General features: G+C 41.3%; 2 protein-coding genes across 2 annotated transcripts in view; both read left to right on the top strand.

Moving 5' to 3' along the window:
- Positions 1 to 6: 6 nt before the first annotated feature.
- Positions 7 to 11,875, top strand: LOC103356771 (CD99 antigen-like protein 2). Its single transcript, XM_008281058.1, has 9 exons — positions 7 to 121; positions 560 to 633; positions 756 to 828; positions 1,596 to 1,625; positions 3,940 to 4,026; positions 6,200 to 6,217; positions 7,571 to 7,687; positions 8,776 to 8,835; positions 8,930 to 11,875. The coding sequence occupies exons 4-9, from the start codon at positions 1,607 to 1,609 to the stop codon at positions 8,956 to 8,958; spliced, it is 330 nt and encodes a 109-aa protein (XP_008279280.1). The 5' UTR covers positions 7 to 121; positions 560 to 633; positions 756 to 828; positions 1,596 to 1,606; the 3' UTR covers positions 8,959 to 11,875.
- A 3,474-nt stretch (positions 11,876 to 15,349) lies between these two features.
- The window catches only part of arsh (arylsulfatase H), a 10,547-nt gene continuing 1,969 nt past the window's right edge, over positions 15,350 to 23,927 (top strand). The window contains exons 1-10 of the mRNA XM_008281057.1: positions 15,350 to 15,402; positions 15,872 to 16,015; positions 16,348 to 16,469; positions 16,710 to 16,832; positions 17,470 to 17,672; positions 18,659 to 18,879; positions 20,542 to 20,678; positions 20,926 to 21,063; positions 22,169 to 22,328; positions 22,581 to 22,702. Of these exons, the coding sequence (XP_008279279.1) occupies positions 15,398 to 15,402; positions 15,872 to 16,015; positions 16,348 to 16,469; positions 16,710 to 16,832; positions 17,470 to 17,672; positions 18,659 to 18,879; positions 20,542 to 20,678; positions 20,926 to 21,063; positions 22,169 to 22,328; positions 22,581 to 22,702 (1,375 nt within the window). The 5' untranslated portion in view covers positions 15,350 to 15,397. The remainder of the gene's footprint in view (positions 15,403 to 15,871; positions 16,016 to 16,347; positions 16,470 to 16,709; positions 16,833 to 17,469; positions 17,673 to 18,658; positions 18,880 to 20,541; positions 20,679 to 20,925; positions 21,064 to 22,168; positions 22,329 to 22,580; positions 22,703 to 23,927) is intronic.

The raw sequence follows: 23,927 nt of genomic DNA, 5'->3' as shown, positions 1-23,927 counted from the left end.
GCTGCTACTGATGAAGCCACAGAACCACCAGCTGCTGCAGACCCAGCAGCTGATGCTAATGAAGATACAGACCCAACACCTGCTCCAGCGGACACTGAGACTGAAGCACCTACAGCAAAAGGTAATCGGTAGTAGTTCAAATTTGGACATTCAAAATTCTAATGAAATTGATGTAAACATGTAGTGATTACCATAAAAAATGTCCTTAATTTTTGTTGCATTCATCCTACGCTGTTCTTTGCTCCAAAAGCTCTTCATCATTGTATATTTGAAACGTTTTGATCAAGTCAGTGTCTCACAGCACAGCAGCAAAAAGCTTAACAGTGTGCACATTTTGCTTTCGACCATGACTCCTAAATAAACAGGATTTACACTAAGAAGCAAATATGATTGTTGTAAATGTAATGTAATTTAAAATACTTTCTCAATCTCTTTGATTTTGTCTTTTGACTTGTACTAGACGGTGGAGCAATACAAGCCACAGCTGCCCATGTCATAGCACTTGTAAATGTATAATAAAAACACACATTTGATCTGAAACTCTTGTGTCTCTGGCCAGCTGATGATGTAGACGCTGATCAACCAGCTGTAGATCCTGCTTCAAGCACTGAGGCACCACCTGCTCCAGAGGAGGTCAGTAGCACTTTTACAAAGTCTTAAAATTATTTACATGTGCTATTATTCAGGAGATCATGTTTTAGAGATGATGTGTCCTTTCTGCATGTTCATATGCTATTTAATACATTTCTGACCAGACAACACCAGCAGCAGCAGCAGATGATGATAAAGCACCTGTTGAAGTATCAACCCTGCCACCTCTCCCTAACGGTAAGAATAGAGATGTTTGAGCACACACTTTCCACACCCTTGCACATGCAAATTCAGAGGGAAAACCCACGTCGCTTTTGTTTCCCACTGCCACTGATTTAGGTGATACTGGGTTGCATTGTTTCTTAAAGCAGTATTAAAGAGAGTCGATTCAGCTCGATGATCATTTTAGAAGATGCAGTTTGTGGTGTAGCTCGGTTGCATTGAGAGGTGTTTCTATCATTTTTCCACCCCGTTTAAATCAACATCCAGCGACAGAAGGCTAAATAACAGAAGCACCTATCTGTACGATTCACTTCAGTTCTGTAAAGTGAATGCATGTTATGACCACACACATAATGAGGAGCTATAGAGAGGGCTGCACACATGTATTCTGTAGGTGATCTCACCGCTTTAGCATGTGTGTCCTTTACGTGGGGAAACTGTACAAACTTGTTTGTGATCTCCCCCGCGTTTGAGGTAAGTCAATTAACATGTCATGTTGTGTTAGCGTAGCTGCGGCAGCGACAGGTTACAGTTATTCAAAGAGCACCTTCATCTTCTGTACTGTACGTCCAGTACGTTGTGTTCAGTAGGCATAGAGATTGAACATTCACTTTTTGCTCCTTTGACACTTTTGAAGGTTTTGCTTTTGTAACTGTATAAAAGACCCAAGTCACAGATTAATGCTGCTGTCGATAATGGCGCCACTAACTTTGTCCATTTTACAAAGGAAATCTAAGATGTTTGCCTCTAACCCTGATTCTGGTCTCTGTCTGTTCCCACAGTTAACGAAGACATGATTGTGCCTGCCAAAGGTAAAAATATGTTTTATTAAACAAAATCTCTAAGATGCACTAAAAGTACTTGTATGTAACAGAGTTAAATCCACTTTATTACAGTAAATACATTAATAATTAATCCGTTTAAAAAGTTAGAAGTTCATTTGATGGTTGGGAATATCATGGAAGCTTTTTTTTAAAAATACAACACCAAATGAGATTCAGAGTAGGTTGTAAATCACTGGACAGAATTGTGTTTCTGGCAAAATTACTTCCAGAAATCTCTCTATTGAGGTTTTCTCATAACCTCTGAATCTACTGCAGCACTGCCTGTCCACCAGCAACCAGCTGAAACTACACAGATTTGAAAAATGACAAGTCCATCCCCAGTTCATCGCCAAACTTTTCAAAACACGTTACATCGCCACGGTGTCTTCTTTTGACCCCGCGAGTATCAGTGAAATTACTCTCGACAGGATTTGTATTATCAGTCATTTAAAAAAATGTATATGTCCTGCGTTTGTAAGTTATCACATATCATTGTCCTGCAACTCCCTTTTTTTTTTGTTTTTTGAACAAAGTAATGGGGAACAGATGTGCCTTTCCTTCAACAAAATACAAACCTCTTAGGAAGGTTATGAGGTGGGATTTTGGCTTATACGCTTTTACCTCCTCAATTATGTGTGTCGTAATTTCAGTAAGGAAACCTCCCAAATGACCCCAGCGGGATTTATTTTTCCACAATCATTTTTGAGAAATATTTTAATAATACATGCAGGGATATTGCTTTGTGAGTGCTGCTCATGTGTGTGAAAGATACAGAATTTTACGAGAAACACAATACAATACAGTAACACAAGAAAACACTGGGGTGTATATAGTCTGGAGTCCTGCGGTAACAGATACGGCTTTTGTCCTTCTGTATGGTTTGTCAGTTTCGACTTTATTCGTATTTTACTTAATCCTATTATAGTATTTGCTTTCTCACACACGCCTTCCTCACACTGGGATTTGTGCGCTTTTATATTGATCTGATTTTAGCACATCCTGTCCCAAAGCAGTCTTGTTGTTTGTCTTTGCCTTTTTACGACAGAATATGCCACCTTCCTCTACTCAAGAATAGTACACAACCCTCAGAGTTCCATATTTCTAACCATTTATTAGCAATTGGATGTTGCATCAATAACTGTCATCACCAAAGAAGGCAAAGTTAACCAATATTTCACAGCTGGTCTTGTTCTAAACTGAGCATTTCCAACCTTTCTACACCAGTTTTGGTAAGCATGCCATTTATTGCTGAGATGTCACCAAAAGCCGTCAAATTCCAGAGTTCATAAAGCGGAAATTGCACCATCCTGACGAGGAATGACTGCAGCTCTGGCAGAATGTGCTTATGTCGCTGAAAGTAACAGCTGATGCAACGTTACCTCACCGCCCACATGTGTCAGTCTTAATCTGATGCAGCGTGTGAGAAGTATTGCCACATACAGACCGGAGATTTAAGGGGGTGATGCGCTTTCTTCGACAACCCCTGTAGTTTTATGTTTAGCTTTTCTCTCGCAGAAAAAAACTGCACGGTTGTGTAAAGGAAGTGGAAGGTTTCTTTTACCTGATAACCGTCGGGAGAGCGTTCGAGAGGAAAAAAGAGACAAAAGAGTAGGTATAAAACCAAAAGGAAAGATTAACCAGAGCAGGTGCAAGGCCAAAGAGGAGAGAAGGTCGAACAAAGGCGAGAAAAAACTCATGATGTCGCTTTGTTACGTAACATTCACCAAATTGGCTTTCACAATGAGTGTTCTACAATATGGGCATATCCCTGCTATTATTTCCTGTCGGGATTTTGTTAAAGCCAGAAAACAGGTTACGGGATAAACGGGCCGCTGAGATTCTGTAAACGTTAAGTTAATTCGCCGCTTCATACGTTGGCCAACCCAGCCTAAACCTGTTCTCCGCACTGAGTCACCCATGTTGTATAAGGCACTTGGGTTTTCCCCCCAGTGAATATAGAGTAGGTTAAGGTATTGTTCCTGACAGATAATATCCTTTAATCTAAGCCAACACTGGTTCACAAGATCACTGTCACACCCTTTGAGCTGGCAGGGATTCAGAGTCCTTATTGTGGACGCCTCTGCAGGGCATTCACGAGGGGCCATGAGGGACTGAACTGGGGAGTGCTTCTAGGATGATAGATGCTATCATCAAATAGCTTTAACATGGGAACAGTGCAGTATAGTGTGTTAGAGAGACACTGTCCAACATCTGGATGATATTCCTCTAGGGTGGGAAAGTTCCCTCACAAGGGCTCATTTTGCGTTTCTGTCACCCATGATATGCAACTGTGTTTTTTCAGATGCTGGCTTGAACTCGGAAAACGTCTTGCCGCCTGCAGATGGCAACCCACCACCCCCAGGAAAGAGCCGCAGCATTGGAACCGAGGGTTAGTAATTAACAGTTACAAATGTAAAAAAATGTGATGTTGGTGTGTTGAATTAAAATGTACAGAGATGGGCACAAGAGCCTACGGTGACACAGTTCGCAAGTGGTCAGTTTTGGTGGATCTTTTCGTGGCAAATGTCTTTTTTTTTGTTTGTTTGAAATTGTGTAATACAATGAGATGAACTTAGATTATCATAGTGACTGGAGACCTTTGGGATCAGCCGTGTCTCCGCTCTAGACAATAACATTCACTAACATGTAGAGCTTTTTGCTTCTTAGCCTGAGCTTTTTACTTCAGTGTTTCACAAATACATATGAAGAGTTCGTCTGCAAAAACAGACAAACTCCATTTACACACACCTTCAGAAAACCCACTTCTCCATCGTCTACCTGAGACAATCAAACTTAAGTTCATTTCTACTGAGTCAAATCCACCCAACTTCAGTTTGATTGATATCATCTCAAGAAAACAACAACAAAAATAAGTTTTCTGAAAATCTGTTTTTTTGCAAATGAACTCTTCATACACAGTCTTAACAATCTAGGTTGCACCAGTAAACCGGAAGCTGATTAGGTATCGTTCATAAAATCTAATTGCAGATATTAAGCCTTCTTAAGTATGTCAAATTACAACACGGGAGTCAGTTAAGCAAACCGACAAGCCTCTCACAGGTGCAATACTGTAATCCCCCTGTCTGATCTGAGCAGGACTCACTATCTGAGCTACCTGAGTCCGTCGAGATTTGTAAACTGAGCTCAGACAGGTATTAGTCACCCCTTTTTTCATACAAAAAGGTTCTTTTCACGACAGCATTAATGAACAGCGGCATCGAGGCAGCCCGACTGACTGCAGCCTTACGTCAAAAACTACCAAGTTGTTCCTCAACCCAAAAGTTTTCAGCCCTTCACAACTTAAAAGCTGCCACATAATCTGTGTTTTGAGACATTCTTGTGGTGTCTCTGCACCGCAAGAATGCTTCTCTAATTTACTGGGCTTTGCTCCCATGACAAGATACCAAAGTGACTCGTTTTAAGAAAGTTTAATCACTAGCCACAAGGCAATTTGACAGCGATGCAGGAGCGAGAGATTTTCCTGAAGCAGCTCCTCCCAGCGTTTACCCTTTATTCCCCATCTGGGAACTGATTCATCTAAATCGGCATAATCATTATATGCCAGTGAAAGGTGCTCGTCTTTAGTACTCTGTCATTAGCAGCTTTGTCAAGTCGAAGCAGGTACAACCGTGATGTCACAGACGTATACAGACAGGCAGTGCAGGAGGATAGAACAGAGCGGTTTGGATCAAATCAAAGATCAGAGACACAAAGAGACACAGAGATTGTGGGATTCTCAGATATTTTTTCGTTCTGATGTTATAAAAGCGTCTCGATGAGTGTACAGGGTTACCTGTACGTGCGTGTAAATGTGTTTCCAGACTGGTTCGGACAGAAACTCTACACCTAATAATAATACCCCTGAGGGACAAACTACCACAAAGAGAATAAGCTCACCTTTCTTCTGTTTTCCTCTGCCATCTCTGTCACAATGCTTTACATGCATCATTAACACATTTAAATAATGCCCTCTCTCTCCACCTCCCTCCTGGTTCACTTGCTTCTCTTTCTGTCTCTCTTTGGGCACCTCAGGAGGTGGTACAGGTTTTTTTGTGTTCTAGATCAAAATATGCATAAGAACAACACAGTATTCACATTGTGCCATCTTCAGGCCAAATCACACAAATCCCAGTCAGATGCTGAACACGGTGTTGCAGCCACAGCAGCAGCAGTCGGGCTTATGTAGTTCTAAAACTTGGGGAAACACACAGGATATTACTGGCATGCCTCTGACAATGCAAACAGGATACAAGAGTCAGTGGAAAATGCCTCTCCTCTATTGTTTGAAACAGTCCTTCTTTAAGACCGTGAGTTCTCACATGTTGTCACGCCACATCTGCTGGAAGTAACATCTGCTCCTGAAGGTCAGTCTGGGAAGCAGATGCAGTGGAGGGACAGGTGTCTGTTTGTGGCTGCTCAACTCAACTGGCTCACGTTTATTGTGTGTAACTCCAATGTGTTTTTCCAAAGACGTTTGTGCGTTTACTACTATGCAGCTATAAAAGATGCAGTTTCCTGTTGTTAAATGTAATACATGTTTCTTCTCTTTGTCTTCTGAACAGATAAACCTGAGGTTAAAGGTGAGTTGTCCTTCTCTTATCTCTTCTTGTTGTAAACACATAATCCTTCCACCTATCGACCTCTGCACTGCCCCAAACACACGGTCCATGCAACGAAACCACTCGCCTGTTTTGTGGGCAGAGGCCTTGGCGGGTGTGTTGTTCCTGCATGACATTTACAAGAACATTTTTTATGAATTTCTTGAGGCAAAGTAAGCACAAGTGCCAGAATTCAACCGAATGACTGAAAAATTGAAGCCACCAGTGCTGCAAAACTTAAAAATCTGTACAATAGGAACAGCTATTATGGCTTCGATATATGAAAAAAATGGTTTGATGATACTCAGCACACCTATTTCCATTATTACTCGATACCACTGCATCCGTTTAAGTAATAAAAATCCGGGACCAGCTGCATCCATGCTGCGTGTTCTGCATTTCTGCACACGCATGTTCGTACACGTCCGTGCCTGCACCTGCTTTTACATCCGTTTACTGACTCACGACATTCTGTATTCCACTTTACAGCTCATGAGTCACAACATATGACATTTCTGAGTCATCCCCGTTTTTGATCTCCGTTCTCTGACTCATACCTCTCGCCTGTTTTTCTCACCTTATCGCCAGCCGCTGGATTTAGTGTACCCTTTCGTTCTTTCATTTGTTCATGAGTTTCTAACTCGTCTTTATTCTGCCGACTCCATCTTCCTCTCTATTGTTTCCTCGGCATATCTTTCAATTATAACACACAATAGGAACACTAAAGGGCTTTCGAGGTAAACGGCATCTACGTCACACCTTAAATATTGCGCCAAGTAGCGTTGAACTATGTAGGGCAACATAGTTTAGACGTAACCTATTAACTGTTAATTAAACTGGCTGAGAGCAAATAATTGCATGTACTTAAGAACTGAATTATTTTGTGGTGTTTTTAACGGTTTCTCTACTTGCCTGTGAAGGGGAAAAAAAACCAGCATGAAAACTATTCAAATGGGTGTTGTCATAGAAACTCGGTTCTACAGGTGCTGAAGGATTTCTGTGAATGCTCGCTAAATTATAGATTATGATCCCTTGACTGAAAAGGCACCAGTATGTGCTGTGATGACTCTCAAAAACACACACGCATGATGCACACATGATATCACGTCACTGAGCGTCACTGCTGAATAGCTGTTCATTCTGCCAAACGGCTGCAAAATGGCGCCCTGTGGTGACGCTGAGCACGGGCCTGAAAAACATTCAAACGCAGTCACTTTACCAGCTTAAAACAGGCTCATACTGATGTGTTATAAGTTCAAAATGCCATTTTTGCATGATGCTGCCGGCTGGAGGCACCTTCCTCTCCTCTGATGCACTTTGTTTGTTTCCTTGCAGAGAGCGGCTCCGGCTCTTTAGCAGGAATCCTAAGTGCAGTTGGGGTGGCTGCTGTGGGAGCAGTCACTGGATACTTCACCTACCAGAAGAAGAAACTGTGCTTCAAAAACAGACAGGGTAATTACCTTACATTACGTTGTAATAGCTGACTGCCTAAGTAATAATAATTAGTTAACACACGGCTTGATACGTGACAAGAACTTAAAACATGAGAAACTCCTCTGGGCTGTAGTTTCTTAAGTAATGATTGGTGTAGTGTATTAGTATTAACTTCAGCTGTTGGGATCAAAGCACTGGGAGACTAATATCAACCCCACTAGATCCTTAAAGAGTTAAGAAAAGCACTGCATATGTTTCACTTGAAGCCGCAGAGCCAAAGAGCGGACTTTGCATTTGTGTTTTTCCATCTAAAAAAGTACAAGTTCTGAAGGTCAGTGGTCCTTCTTGGAGCCAACGCACACTCAGCTTTACTTTCTCAGGAAGTGTTGTCGATTACAGTCAACTCACACACATCCTGCATCCCGATACTGCCAATTCAGCAAAGTTTTCATTTACAGTCAACATGAATAGGACATGCAGCTTTAGCGATGTGGGGCAAAAGTCAGATTGAGAATAACCATCTGCTTTGAATATATGTGGATTAATCACCAGTGTGTGTTTCAGTGTTCTGCATTTGAATAAATATCACATTTATGAATTTTATATCTTGTCCCCATGCAAATTTGGAAGAAAGCTCAGTCAGTGTTCATGAATATGAATTTTTCTCCCTGAGTGGTAGCGAGTGAGGACTGTAATTGGTGTTGTCATCAGAACGTACAGCCCGGAGCTGCTCCAGTAACAATAAATTGGACGTTCTGACTGTACGGATATGAATAAGTTTTGCGCTGTTACACCAGAAAATGAAGCAAAGTTTCACAGTGGTAAAAAATAAGCAATTAGAGCTGAGAAATATTAACATGCCCACAAACTCCCCTCTGGGAGCTTAATATCTTGCCAGTGGAGCTGCACGGCGAAGATGAAGCGGGACAAATCCCCGTTCGTCAGATTTGCCAAAGGGAACCATGAAATGATTTCTGCCAATGACTGTTAAAATGATTTATTTTGCTAAATGCTTGTGAAATTCAAACTGGCAACGTGATCCTTTCTCTGCTTTGTTTTGTCTTTTCGTGGTTTTCTGACTGATTTTCGTCAATCCTCGCGATTAGAAGCGGATCCGGAGGCTGCACACAAAGCGGATGCAGCGGAGGCTCAGTCGGATCCCCAGGGTACGACACAGACGCTCACAATACATTTTTAAACAACATTCACGTTCGGTACTTGGAAATGTTTTAACTGTTTGAGTTTCTTTTTCTTGTGCAGTCCTCAGTACCCTGCTGAACTCCTCCTAGACCAGCTGTGATCACCTGACTGCCTGGACCAACTACAGTCAAGCAAAGTGGCAATCTCACTGTTAGGCTCTATCCTCTGTAGAGCTAAATTACTGTGAGGCCCCAGATTAGGGCTGTGTGTCTCTGTGTGAGCGTGCGTTAGTGTGTATGCGTGTGTGTGTGTTGGTGTACATGAGCCTGTGTGTGTGTGTGAGTGTGCATATGTGTGTGTTCATTCTGCGTGAACACGTGGGGGGGGAAAAAAAAGAGTTAGACAAAGATCAAGTAAATATATGTGAATTTTAGGGGTTTTATGATTGTTACGACATAGGAATTTATTCAAATGATCGGTCAAACTCACGACTTCGAACCAAATCTTTTTTTCAGAGTGGCCATGAAAGAGATTAAATCTCAAATTAAATATAACCATAAAATGGATTAACTACAGAGCTACTTTTTTACTTTATTTGTATGGCTACTACGCAGTTCTAGTAATTCAGTGTGAACATAAAACCAGTAATAGGCATTGATGTTGTAGGTGTTTAACTTGTAGTGAATTATTACAAGTGGATTTTATTATTTTTTTTCTGATTCTGCCATTGTTTGAACCACCCTTCTGATTTAGAAAATTCATGGGGAACCAAACACAATTTCCTGCAGTACAAAATGCAGGACAAATGGACTAAAAAGGGGGGGCTTTTAAAAACTACACTGTATTTTGTGGTTTCTGACTTGGAACAGTAGTGTAGGACTTTAATCCTAGTATTCTGGGGATGCTGTTATATGGTCCGATCTGTGTTTAGAGGGCCAACGATGTCACTGTGTGTGTGTGTGTATGTGTGTTTTGTTTTTTTGTTTTTTTTTGATCGGTGAAGGGGCTTAGTTTTAAATCCTGTTAAGTGACTACCACTTCTCCTCAGTCCGCTGAATAAATTGAATGTTGATGAAACTTCTTATTGACCTCTGGAAAAAGTGCAAAGTCCACAGAAACTGATTCAAGACCCAGATCAGTTTAACCCAAATCTAAACTTTACTGAAGTGAATCGAAGTGATTTCTACTCCAACCCTAATTCTGTACATGGATGAATGGTCACCTGACATGGACAAATTATAAAAAAAAAAAAAAAAAAAAACGAAAAGGAAAAAAAAAAAAAGGAGTTCATGTAGTATTGTGTTAGACATTGTTCTGATGTAGTTTGTGTCAGTCTAGTTGTGATGCAGTAATTTCTTCGCTATAGTGCCTTTCACTGACACAGCCTGGCTTGACCAATCTACAGACACACAGGGAAGGTAGCTGAAGACAGAAAAAATTAAGAATGTATGCTCTTTATTATTCCATAAATGATCTGTTTTTTGGTGGTGACATTGAACTGGTCGTAAAATAGCTGCATTACACACAACAGCTGCTGTGTTCGCAGGAGGCCGGTTTGCCGTCATAGTTCTTGTGCTTTTTATAACTCGACTCACATTCCAAACTCTTTTTAACAGCCGCCGTTGATTTCAGACGTGAAATTCTTCTCGTTGTGTGTCTCTTCATTTGAGCAAGCCAGTCGCTGTCACAGTGTTTTTGTATCATTCATATCTCCACATGGGAAGAAAGAAAAAAAAATCACCAACCACCTGTAATTTTTATATGAATTCTTTACATTTAGCAGTGGTGCCTCCGAGCCGACGCAGATAGTCTTTAGTCAACTTGTTTGCTGTGGTATTTTGTGATGACTTATTGTGAAATGCCTCAGAAGAAGCGCTACTGCTGCTTTTTTTTTTTTTTTTTTTTTTTGCCACTGTAGCACAACAAAAGAAAAAAAAAAAAACATTACTAACTTCTGAATGTCTTTTTGTTGCCTTGAAGTTTTGTACTTGCCCTGCTCCCTTTAAACTTTTAAATATGGTTCTAGAGGTTGCATCGTGCTGCAGTTTTATGTAAAGTGTGTTACTTGTAAAAGCACCATATAGCTGCAATACAGGACAGAGACTGTTGCTAACAGCCTAGCCTCAAGCCGAGAAATATTAATAGTCTGTGATGTCACATATCGATTAATTCTACACTACAAACTGTGGGCTGGACACAGGGTCAAAGCTCTGCCTGCTTTTCCTGTAATCTGTGATAGACGATAGACGAGTTTCTCTTGAGACAGCCGAGCGAGCGGATAAGCGTGTCTGGCGCGGAGTGATAATGCACAAAATACCCACTAAATAAGAGTACAAGCTTTTAGAAATAGCCACCGATGCCTTCAAAGTAGAAAATAAATGCAGTACTTTCCCCCTTTGTGCACTCCAGTAAGTGCAATAGGGACCAACAAAAGCACTCTGAAATCCTGCAGTAGAAAAAAAAAACCTATTGGGACGGATTTGATAAAAATAAAAAATAAAAAAAAAAGTAAAAGAGCCTCCAGCAATATTAAAATCCTGAAATGAATGAAAAATGGAGCATTGATTGCTTGTGTTATGAGCACTATGGTCCACACTATTTAGTCACATTCCTTATAAGCACCAAGTATCGGAGCAAAGAATGTAAACCTTAAGACTTATTGGGTCCTGAAGTGCACTTCCCAGGTAATGCTAGGGCATCAATCATGGCGCTGACCGGTCCTGCCTTATACCCTCTTGAATATTCCTGAGAGGACAACAAAGAACAATGTCATCATCAGAGAGAAACAGTGAAACAAGCAGAGATGTTTTGTAATAACAATCTGTAAGGGAGAAGCACTTTCCTATCCTGTATACATCTTGATTTATTAAACACATTTAGACAACTCATTTTTTGATTTAGACGAGTGTAAGATTCTTCCTTTTTATTTAAAGATTCTGTGTTGTTGTTTTTTTTGTGTGTGTGTAGGAACTGTCATCTTCATTTTTTTTTTGTCATCTGGCACTTGTATTCTTCTGGAGTTGTGTAAATAATGTTTGAGGAGTCAATTAAATAGTTTTCGTGGGAGCTGTTGTGTTTGGATTCTATTTGTACGTTTGTGTTTTTTGTCTGAATTTTAGCCAGTTCATCTTAACAGAGTCAATGAATTGCTGTGAAATTGTGTGCAGACGTTCATGGTGCCAAGAGGATGTAACATGTAGCATCATTGGGTCTAAATATTTGTTAGTCAAATGCAGTCAGACTCGGCTGTGTTTGTGTTTACTGTTGGTAAATGTTAGCAGGGTAATGCGCTGAAACATGATCATAAGCTTGGTGAACACTTGGTTGGCATGTTGGCATAGCACCTTGTTTGCATGTCCTCACGCTGACATGACCACTAGTACAATGATCTGTAAGAAGGATCCTCAAATGCAGGAATTCTATGACTTATAGCAGGGGTGTCAAACTTTGGCCCCCTTTGTAATTATATTTGGCCCGCGAGACAATACCAAACGACTACTAGAGTTGCCCCCGGTATTATACTCTACAGCGCATTCACCGCTAATACTACAAATCCCATAATGCCCTGTTGTTGTTTTGTCACGTCAATCAGGACAGGACCCAGAAACTCCCTCTCCTCTGTGACAGTAGGCATAGCGACTTCACACTACAACTGTCATTGTGCCATTGATGTGTTTTTTTATTTATATTTTGATTTTGCATGTCTCCACGATTGGGCTGCAGGGTGGCGCAGTTGGTAGCACTGTTGCCTCGCAGCAAGAAGGTCGCCGGTTCGCGTCCCGGTGGGGGCACCGGAATCTTTCTGTGTGGAGTTTGCATGTTCTCCCCGTGCAGTGTGGGTTCTCTCCGGGTTCTCCGGCTTCCTCCCACAGTCCAGAAACATGCTGAGGTTAATTGGTGATTCTAAATTGTCCATAGGTGTGAATGTGAGTGTGCTTGGTTGTCTGTCTCTAAGTGTGGCCCTGTGATAGACTGGTGATCTGTCCAGGGTGTCCCCTGCCTTCACCCTAAGTCGGCTGGGATAGACTCCAGCCCCCCCGCGACCCTAGTGAGGATTAAGCGGTGTATAGAAAATGGATGGATGGATAATGTATGGTAATAAGCGTTGCTTGTTCCATATTCAATGTTCAAGCAAAATTTGTTTCGCTCCATATTAAAAGGTTCATTTGTTCAATGTTGGCCTGTGACTTTGTTTTAAATTTTGGCCCACTGTGTTTTTGAGATTGACACCCCTGACTTATAGGATGCAGATATGACAGACATGCAGCCTTTCTTTACTGGTGAGAAAAACACCTTGATGTAAAGTTTGTGTACCTGCATGCCCTTGTTTGTGGTTTTTTGGTGCCTGCAAGCCGTTTGAAAGCCAATAAAGCTCAAAGGGAAAGGTGAAAACAAACCGGCACCATAAGACACGAATTGAAATGCTTGAAATGTCAGGTATTTATAGAAGGAAACTCACATCGCAAGTTCCACCTTCTTGAATGATCGATGTTGACAGGTGCATAAAGATGCCTCATCAAGTCCTCAGAGGTAAAATGTGGGAACTTGCGTAAGGTGTTCTTGCTAAACACAAACACACCTAATGCCTGTGCACGAATTCATTTCGTGCCCGCAAGCCCTTGCACCCCTCCCCAACTGTAAACCATCTAATTAAATCCAGCACTGAGAGCGGCTACGGAGACCTGCTAGTGACTAATGCAGTTTATTGATTCCAAGTGACTCACACAGAATTATCTTTGATTGAAACAATCAAACTCTGCTGTGTTGGTATCTGTGAGATGAGCTGACTCATAAAAATGCCAGAAGTACAAAACACAAAACAAAAAAAAAAACAACAACAATCTAAACCACCTGTTCCTCAGCGTAAAAATGCTCCCTTACAAGTAAAAGTCGTCTGGTTTTTAAAAAATGTTCCTAGACTGTAATTTTTCAGATTTATTGGAATGTGCTTTGACAGCAGCAGTTTAAGTTGCACCAGTCAAATGACTCTTCAGTTTAATTGAGGTCATGTCAAAAAACTGACGCATTGTTTAAAGCAGCAGTTCCCAGCCTGGGTGTCACACATCTGTGAGGCTGTGAGATGGTATAAGAAGAATAAGACTTAACCATCACACATACTATCGGAGTTCTAATTCATCTTAAAGCTATCTACTTTGACTTTACCTAAACTATGTTTGCAACTCACAAACTACAAGGTCGTAGACATGTTCATCAAAGAAATATAGTGGGTGATATTTCCTTCTATACTGCTGTATCCTGTGGTACAAAGGAAATATAAAATATATGAATCTAAAAATCATCAATAATGTGGTCAAACGCCTGCGCTGCTATTAAATCTACACCTTTCAACCTCTCCTTTGAAGAGAACCCCAAAATATTTTATAAAACACAATATCCATCCGATATCTATACACCGCTTAATCCTCACTGGGGTCGTGGGGTCAAAGGGCTACACTTAGAGAACCAGCACACTCACATTCACACCTACAGACAATTTACAATCACCAATTAACCTCAACATGCTTTTGGATTGTGGGAGGAAGCTGGAGAACCTGGAGAGAACCTACGCTGCACGGGGAGAACATGGAGACTCCACGCAGAAAGATCGTCCTAACCGGGACGTGAACTGGTGACCTTTTAGCCGCGAGGCAACGGTGCTAACCACCGAGCAACCAAGCAAGATCTTTTAAACATGGATATACCAAAGGCAGGAAAAGAACAAACTGAATGTTTATCCATTGGCATAACAATAATCAGAGCACAATATGCAAATTAGATCTGTGGCAAACTTCCAGGGAACTTTTTCAGCAGGTTTTGCAGCAGGTTTACTATGAATGTTTTCTGTAGTATTTGTAGTATCGTAGTAGCTTCACGACAAGAGGCTGCTCGGTGATTCTATGTTGGCCGTAGCTGCGAATGTGAGCTTTGACAGGTTTCTGTCTCAAGAAGGGCACAAAGTTAGCCAGAAGACAAATGATAGTTCGCTACAGCCAAAGGATCCTGCCACACAGAATGGTCGAATGGTCTGACTGCATCTTATAAACATCCTGCTACAGGGGAGAAAAAAATGCTTAGTTTGTGTTTTTTAAAACCAATTACAATTGTACTGGGCAGAGCTAAGCAACGGATGCATCCCAGCAAAATAGTGAACTGATTAGGTAAGGATGTGAACACTGTTATTAAAATGACAAATTGAAAATGTTAACACAGGCAGTGGAAAGCCAGAAGAAAACAGCTGCTTATATCTGCAGTCCACATCCAGTCAGTCAGACTTGTTTGCCACAAACCTGATTTAGTTATGAAAATATGACCTTGCTACACAGTTGAAGTGGCTGCTAAACATTAATCCCAACTGTCTGTCTGAAAACTAGAATTTTCTATAAGGCTGATGTCAACCATTAACTTGTTCTCTATATGAAGTCTTCACCAATGAGTATCGCTGCGCCTTTACTTCATACATTGAGGTAAATGCGCTGCGCTCGCAGTCCAGACATTACGGCAGCGTGACTGAGGCGGGCTGGTGACGTAAGCACAGACTGTGTGGACATCAATAGCGCATGAACGCTGAAGCAGTTGTGCAGGCAAAGTATGAGGTGAGTCCACATGGAAAGATTTACCTGCTTATAAACAACTGTGCGTGCTTTTTCTGCTGCATTAAATACGGTAACAAATACAAATAAAAAACCCTACAGGATGAAATAAATTCAGAGAGACATCTGAATGCGTTTGTTCTCCTGACAGTGTGTACTTTGCCCACGGTGTCATATTATGAAAGCAGGTGTAAAGTTTGTGCCTATAAACTTTATTGTTTGCATGAAAAGTGTCGAGTTATTGCAACGCAGTCTTTTAAGTGGAGCTATGAAACTGCACACAGTGTCATAAAAGCTGCCAATTCTGCAGAGTCCAAAAGGCAATGCTTTTACTGTCTGAAGCCCAATTTTACAATTTAAGGACGACAAAATGTGCAACTTGTTCCTTCTTCTTAGTTGAAACCACAGAATGCAATGTCAGCACGGTGTGTGGATGTATGCTGAACTCTGACTGTTAATGTTTTACTCTGAGGTTTCCCTGGTTGGCGCTTCTGCTCCTGGCAGCAGGGAGTCGAGTCTCAGGGGAGGAGGTGAGCAACAAGCCCAACTTTGTGCTGATGATGGTGGATGACCTTGGTATCGGTGATGTCGGCTGTTATGGGAATGACACCATCAGGTAAGTCCTAACACATGTGTCATGATTCTCAGATTAGATTAGATTAGATTAGATTAGATTAGATTAGATTAGATTGCACTTTATTCCAAACCACCACTTGCTGCAGAAGTATAGATAGAGGAAGGAGCACAAAAAAAGTGACAGGAAGAAAAAGAGAACGAATAAACTGTAAATAGGAAGAGCTCGCCCCTTCTTGTGTTTCCTCACTCCATTATTGACAAATTCTTCATCCCTCCTTTTGATTGATAGTGTCAGATCTATCCACATGTGCTGCTCAGAAATGCATGTGCTTGTATTATTTTTTATTTAATGCGACTCTTGTGTCCTTGCAGGACTCCTAACATCGACAGACTGGCCTCTGAGGGCGTGAAGCTGACTCAGCACATTGCGGCTGCACCTCTCTGCACCCCGAGCCGGGCCGCTTTCATGACGGGCCGCTATGCACTCCGCTCAGGTAGCGTTCTGTCTAAAACCACACGACACGTCCCTGAATGTTCCTGTCTAGACTTCTGTAGGTGTCGATCACAGGGCAGCGTTGTTTCCTTTCTTTCCAAATTGAATGACAAAATAAAGTTCCTGAAACATACTTGCCAGGAAATGAAAAGGAGAAATCACACATCTTCTGCTTTTTAATTTGAGTCCTAAATGGTGTTTTCATTTTGTTTTTACACACTTGTTTATGTGTGTCGACCAGGAATGGGCAGCACGGGGCGCGTCCAGGTGCTGCTGTTCGTCGGGGGTTCGGGCGGGCTTCCACCCGGCGAGACCACCTTCGCCAAAAGGTTGCAGCAACAAGGATACGCCACCGGCCTAGTGGGTGAGACGCTGCGATTATTTATCCATCCGTCCTCGCTGTGAAATTTCTACTAAAACCCTCCTCAGGCAAAGGGAGAGTCGTGGCCCACCGTCATGTTGTGGCTTGAAGCTGAGGCGCATAAATGTTTACACACAGCGTATACATGTAGAATGTAGCGTGTAGCGCAGGAGTGGGCAATCCTGGTCCTCGAGGGCCACAATCCTGCATGTTTTAGATGTTTCCTTCTTTTAACACACCTGATTCAAATGATCAGGATCGTTGTCAGGCTTCTGCAGAGCTGGATGATGAGCTGATCATTTGAATCAGGTGTATTGGAAGAAGGAAACATCTAAAACATGCAGGATTGTGGCCCTCCAGGACCAGGATTGCCCACTCCTGGTGTAACGTGTACTTCTCTGTGTTGCATAAAGACGAGGAAACCTCATTGTGCATAACGAGGCAGTTTCCATCAACGTTTACACACTTTACAAGCACTGGCAGCACATGAAAACCTGAAGAAAGCTGGCATACACTGCTCTGTGCCGGGAAAGATGCTCAGGATAGTGACCGGGCGAGCCGAGTGTGCACTCAGTGTTCTTTCCTTTTGTCTATGATTGTCTTTGTACATCTCTCTTTTTCACTCTGTGTGTGCCTGCAGGTAAATGGCACTTGGGTGTGAACTGCGAACACAGAGGGGATCACTGTCATCACCCGAACCAGCATGGTTTCAGCTACTTCTACGGCCTCCCGTTCACTTTCTTCAATGATTGCGTGCCCGGACAGGGCAGCGACGTGCTGGCGGATCTCCAGCAGACGCTCCAAAATCTTACCATGATGCTCGGCGTTGGATTTGTCACGTTGGTAAATGTGATTTTGTGTTAGTTTATATTGGATTTTCGTCTCCACAGATATTATCGCTTTGTGGTACATTTGAACAAGATGCTCGGAGGCGGGAGGCGGGGAATCAAGTCTGAGCTAAAACAAAAAAAATTAAAAACAAAACAGATCCATTTTCGTTGCCAGACGATGAGAAAGAAACTGGAAAACAAAAGAGTTGTTGTGCCGTTCACCCCAAAGCGAAATGACTGATGTGTAATCACTTAGACATGTGCCAAAGGGTTGGAAAAAAGACAGAAGCTGCAGTTGTGAAACTCATAGTCACGCCAGCCAGAAACTTGTTTTAGTGGAACCGTAACATCGAAACTAAAATTAAAGACTTGGCGATGGTAGGCACCTATAGGACAAATTGGAAGCAGCTGTGCTGCAGGTATAGCAAACCAGAAAAGCTTGAAACAAACAGTTTGTTTGAGGACAAACAAATGACTCAAACTAAGGAACTAGAGAAAGTCGAGTGCCCTGCAGGAAGACTGATGTCCCTGTCACATGCTGCCGGATGAACATATTTTTAGATCTAAATTTGAATACTTCACTGTATGTGTGACTGAAGGACACAATGTACTGTTTGTTTCACTCAGTATAAATAAATACCTGCTTTGGCTTGTAATGTCATCTAGTGGCAGCATCATGGAAGTGCATATGAATCTAACTCCAGATGACTTCACAGTGATGTGAGCTGTGCAACACATCCTCTGATTGTAGAAATGACACCTTAAACATTGTCGGAGAAGATTTAAGTAAATGTGCACACTTTTTGTTTGTGGTAGTGTGGTTGTCTAACATCATTATGCAAAACAATCTGATTACTAACAAGTTGGTATTTTGATGGAAGATGTTCTTAGTGTCTGAACGCTGGAGGTCAAGATCTGTCAGAATGAGAAGCCCTACCAGTGAGAGAAAGAAATCATTTCTAAGCGTGGCGTTTCTTTGTCCGTGTTCTGTCTTTTCAGGTGTGTGTCCGTCTGTGTGGCCTTTTTGAAGTCGGCCCGTGGCTCCTGGTACCACTTTTCTTTCTTTGTATCCTAGCAACCGCCGTGTGGTATGTGCCCTTTATGCTCCTGCCAACCTGGAACTGCATTATCATGAGGAACCGAGAGGTGATCGAACAGCCAATGACCGTGGAGACGCTGCCCCAGAGACTGCTGGGAGAGGCACAAAATTTTATAAAGAGGTAGGAATGCAGGAACAAAGCTGTGTCCTTTGGAGCACAAAATGATGAAACACTCATAAACCTTTAATCCTGTTTGCAATCTAATCAGGGCAGTTTAGCTTTTTTATCTGCTGGCTGATTAGATATGGCCAACTCTTATCGAGATAGTTATCAGCCATGATAACTGAGGGACAGTTATATGCTTGAAGCTGTATGGTCCCATATAATCAAAAATCAGAATCAGAATGTCTTTATTGTCAGTGTGTGAGAACAACGAAATTGAAAGTGCCATCTCTAATTTAAAAAAAATAAAAAAAATAAATAAAATAACATAAAAACAAAAACATGTAAGACTATCAAGATAAAATATTAATAAAAAACATTCATGAAACCATTCAATCAAACCCATTAAACACTAGAATTACTGATGTGTCCTGAGTTTAGTGCATATATGGCATTTGCATAGAAACTATTTCTGAGTTCAGGGTTATGGTGAGAAAATGAACTTTACATTCTAAAGATGCATCTTAGAATAAGAACGGAAATCACCAAAATTATTATTACTACTTAGAAATTGCTCTAAATCTTTACAGACCATTAGTGGTTTTTCTTTCAGTGGCTTTTGTCATGATTTCTGTATCAGTGGATCACATGTAAACGGATGTAAACACGCCTTTATTTAACACCAGCGACACGTTATAAGGCTTTTGATGCTGTAGATAAGCTCACGTTATCTATCGTCACTACTTTACTGACACTAGTGAGCAATAATAAATGCTGATGAGTTAACTTGTCAGCGACTGTGTACACTTCTTCTTCTTCTTGAAAATTTGTCAGCAAAACAAAATGGGGTTATTCCAAACGGAAATCTTTGGGGGGCCTTTTGCTTGACTGTCTTAAATTTGCCTGAAACTTTTTTTGGTGCATATTTAAAATGAAATCTGTTCAATTTTAGCTTATTTTATCAAATACTTTTTGAGATTTTTTTTAATGTCCTGTCTACATATTTTAAGCACATTTTTTTTTGCACATTATAATTCGAGGCTATGTTTGAATGACAACACATCAAGAACAGATAACCTGAAATTTCCAAATCAATGTACAATATTTTGAAAAATTCTATCCATAATATTTTTTTTGATATATCAAGTTCACACATATCTAGAATAGAATATAATAGAATAAAACTTCATTGATCCCTTCGGTATAAAACCTCAGGGAAATTGTTAAATTTGTATAAATAAATAAATAATAAATAAATCAGTATAAATATCTGTGTTTTATGCTATAAAAATTTCACACAAATGTGAGATGAGCAGAAACTGTTGACCCAGTGGTTTCCAGCTCAAACATGTTTTGCTCAGTTACTCCAACATCACAACTCTGCAGCAAAGAGCGGTTGGTCAGCATTTTAGCACAGCCGAAGCTGAATAGGTGTGCAGGCGAGCGGTGAGGAGGCAGGGACTAACTTGCATATTCATAGATCTGCGCATAATAAAGAAGGCAAAGATGAACAGCTACATCTAAGCCTTTTGCACGGCCTGAGGGGACTATTTCCATTTAAAAATACTTCTAATTGTGTAATTATGATGAATAGAGATGAGCTTTTAGGGGTTTAATCAATGCAAGCTTTAAATGAACTGATCAGAGAGCTTTTTTTGACTCCTTTCCTCGTCTCTTCAGGAACGCTGATCAGCCATTCCTCCTCTTTTTCTCGTTGGCCCACGTCCACACGCCGCTCTTCAAAACGCCGGCGTTTGCTGGCAAGAGTCGGCACGGTCGCTACGGTGACACTGTAGAAGAAATGGACTGGATCATTGGTGAGTGAGTGACGGGTGGAAGGAGAAAGCGTTACTATGTGGATGCATTGTCTAACATTATACAGCCTCCTCTAGCTTGGTGGATGTCAGAGACCCGGTTCAGGATTTCAATCCTACTTGAAATTATTACCAAATGTATAAAAGTAAGATCCGAGTTTTAGTAAACTGAAATCATCCTGTAGTAGTCAGTAAAGTCATAGCAGAGTTTGAACTCGCTTGCATCTACCCAATCCACCTTGTTTTCTAGGTAAACTAACAGAGACGGTGGATTCCCTCGGCCTCGCCAACAACACTCTCATGTACTTCACATCAGACCACGGCGGACACCTGGAGGATTCTAGTTTGGCAACTGGCCAGAAAGGAGGCTGGAATGGCATCTATAAAGGTAACCAATGTCCACTAACCTTTTATGCAGCTGAGGGCTGTACTACGAAGCGAGATTAGAGGGTTAGCGAGGTATGTTGAGCTTAAATAATCCTAGGCTGGATCTCCATGGTAACAGATGCTGTGGAGCTAACCTGGTCGGGAGCAGGTTCAGAGTTTAGGATTTAAATCAGCTAGACAGAGCGTCTCCCGTTAACCAGATAATTTCCCGACTTTTATTTATGAGCGATCCAGATTCTCAGCTGAGGGAATGTGTTTTATCTGTAAACATGCTGAGATGTGTGTTGCTAACATCACTGAATGAAGCCGTGCAGTTACAGTATCGCACGCTGTGTGTGTCACGTTGCCATGGGAACCAGATGTGTATTTAGTTGACAATGCAGAAATCAAATAAATATGTTTTTATGTTTGGCTCTGATTTGCTGTCCAGTCCGTTTACTCTGCTGCTACTGCAGCTGATAGAACACAGAAAATGGATTATTGTACTGGTATTTATTACAGAGAATATTCAATCAATAGCAGTAATTTCGCTTTGATTTGGCCAAAAATTAAAGTGATTTCCTGCATGATGGGACAGCATCAGACCTGAATGCACTTCAATACAAGATCATGTTTAAATATATTAAGTTTAAAGTTTATCTTAAAGGTTCAGCTGTCAGTTGGAAATAAACGGCTGCATCGGTAAATATTATATATGAACACGTTTAACAGGTTTCTACCAGCATTTCTGTCTTGCACCATTTGTAGTAGCGGCGCTTTTAACTGTCATATTTTTTTGTAAAATTTGTCTTTGTTCTCCATTAAAATGTGTTGACTGAGGCAGCAGCACAGGGTTGTTTACTTTTGTAAGAAGAAGAGTCACATGACACGTTAAACGCCTCCTTGACTAGAACGTTCACAGAGTCTGAAGCAGAAAATCTGAGTTGACAGAGAAAGTTTGACCACCTTCGTGATCCACGTTATCTCTGGCTGGGGCTTTCGTTTTTGTCGAGCCTGGCTATGTCAAACCTGCTTCGTAGTGCAGCCCTCAGATGTTCAAGTAATTTCACATCTCAAAGCTACTTTATTAACATTTGTGTAATTTCTCCTGTTTGTCTCGCCTCTAGGCGGAAAGGCTATGGGAGGCTGGGAAGGAGGCATCAGGGTACCTGGTATTTTCCGCTGGCCTGGCAGACTGGCAGCAGGAAGCGTGGTGGACGAGCCCACTAGTCTCATGGATCTGTACCCCACGCTGAAATATTTAGCCAAGGACACACAGCCAGACAGGTACAGAGTCGCTGTAATGGAAGCATTCTTTGTATTCTGTGTCATTCCTTCCACCAGAGTTTTTGTTTTTCTTGTATTTGTTGAATACGTGTATTTTTTACTAAACTAGAGCTACTCAGTTATTCTAGACGTGACTCTGGTTGGGTCCGTGATCACTTATTCACTCATTCTGTGCCCCCTACAAACAAACTCACAGGTTGTCTCTTATCCATTTGTTTTTTTTCACCTCTGTACTCTGTGTTTTCACCCCAGACAACTAGACGGCTACAATCTAATGCCACTGTTAGAGGGGAAAGTCGGGCGATCAGAACACGAGTTCATGTTCCACTACTGTGGCGTCTACCTGAACGCAGTACGTTGGCGTCCACCAGCCGGTAAGTTCACACATGTAGAGCCAGAGATGTGTTTATTTGTCCAGCAGATGAATATGTGTGACTTTCTTGAGGTATAAAAGAAACAATGATGTAAAACAGAAACTGCATTTTACTGTAACACACTCATATTCAGACAGACTAACATAAAATAGAGCGAAAATAAAATCAACTCATTTGAGTTCTCTAATTGGAAACCGCATATTATACATACCTTATGTGCTAGAACATGCAGCGTCATTATGAAACTGTCTAGACTTCTATAGGTGCCGTTTATAGGGCCGTGTTGTTTCTCCTTTCCTTCTAAATTGGATGACAAAATAAAATTCCTGACAAACACTTGAAATAAAAATGAGAAATCACACATCTTCAGAAGTCACACCCTAAAAGGTTAAAGGCCAAAACTATATTTATTTTCCCTAGATTACGATTTATGCATATACAAACACTAACTAACAGCTTATTTTGTCAATCGTTGTTCCTAAAAGATAAAAAATAATATATGCATTTTCTTTATTTTGCAGTCTTTCATTGTAAGCTGAATATTTACAGTATTGAAAGGATTCAGGTCTTAAAAACACTTACAGCTCGGTGCAGCAGAATGAATGAATTCTGCCGTTCAAATGCAAAACTAACAAATCAGGACCGACCCGTGGGCCGAGTCACACCGAAAAAAGGAAATTAAAAGAGGGAAAGTGTGAAGAAGAATGTCCGTCCTTTGGAATTTCCTGGTTTTCTGCATTAATTGGTCGTAGCATGTTATCTGATCCATCTCATCTAAGTCAAACAGAAGCTAATAACAAACATTTCAGGAATTCCATCTCTTTATTGACCATTTGTGAGAAAGCAACCCTTGGATTTAACACCTCGTCCAACTATTGGCAGCAGTAACCTCAGCCGAGTGCTTCCGGTAGCTGTGGATCAGGATTCAGAAGGAATGTTGGACCATTCTTCCTCACTGAACTGCTCAGACGTATTCTCACAAGCTTCCTATAAAGGTCATTCCAAGTATCTCTAATGCGTTTAAGGTCTTCGCTCTTTGTTGGCCACTCCAGCTGGATGTGTGTGGCGTCTTACATCGTGCTACTAATTCTTCCCAAAAAAATTCAACTCCAGTCTCAGTATTCTACAAACCACTTGCCAGTAGAGTTGTGAACGGTCACGGTGCCCGCTGGCAAACTTCCGGAGCAGAGTGATGCTTCTTTGGAGAGCAGCATCTTTTTTTTTC

Source organism: Stegastes partitus, unplaced genomic scaffold, assembly GCF_000690725.1.
Source record: "Stegastes partitus isolate 25-593 unplaced genomic scaffold, Stegastes_partitus-1.0.2 Scaffold221, whole genome shotgun sequence".
Classification (NCBI taxonomy): domain Eukaryota; kingdom Metazoa; phylum Chordata; class Actinopteri; family Pomacentridae; genus Stegastes; species Stegastes partitus.
Note: the sequence above shows the minus strand (reverse complement) of the source record. Positions and strands in the feature narration are given on the sequence as shown.

What these genes read in the sequence shown, in the direction of transcription:
- LOC103356771 (XM_008281058.1), top strand. An exon ending in GTGCTTCAAAAACAGACAGG is followed by an intron (nt 7,688 to 8,775) that starts GTAATTACCTTA and finishes CCTCGCGATTAG; the next exon opens with AAGCGGATCCGGAGGCTGCA. An exon ending in GGCTCAGTCGGATCCCCAGG is followed by an intron (nt 8,836 to 8,929) that starts GTACGACACAGA and finishes TTTCTTGTGCAG; the next exon opens with TCCTCAGTACCCTGCTGAAC.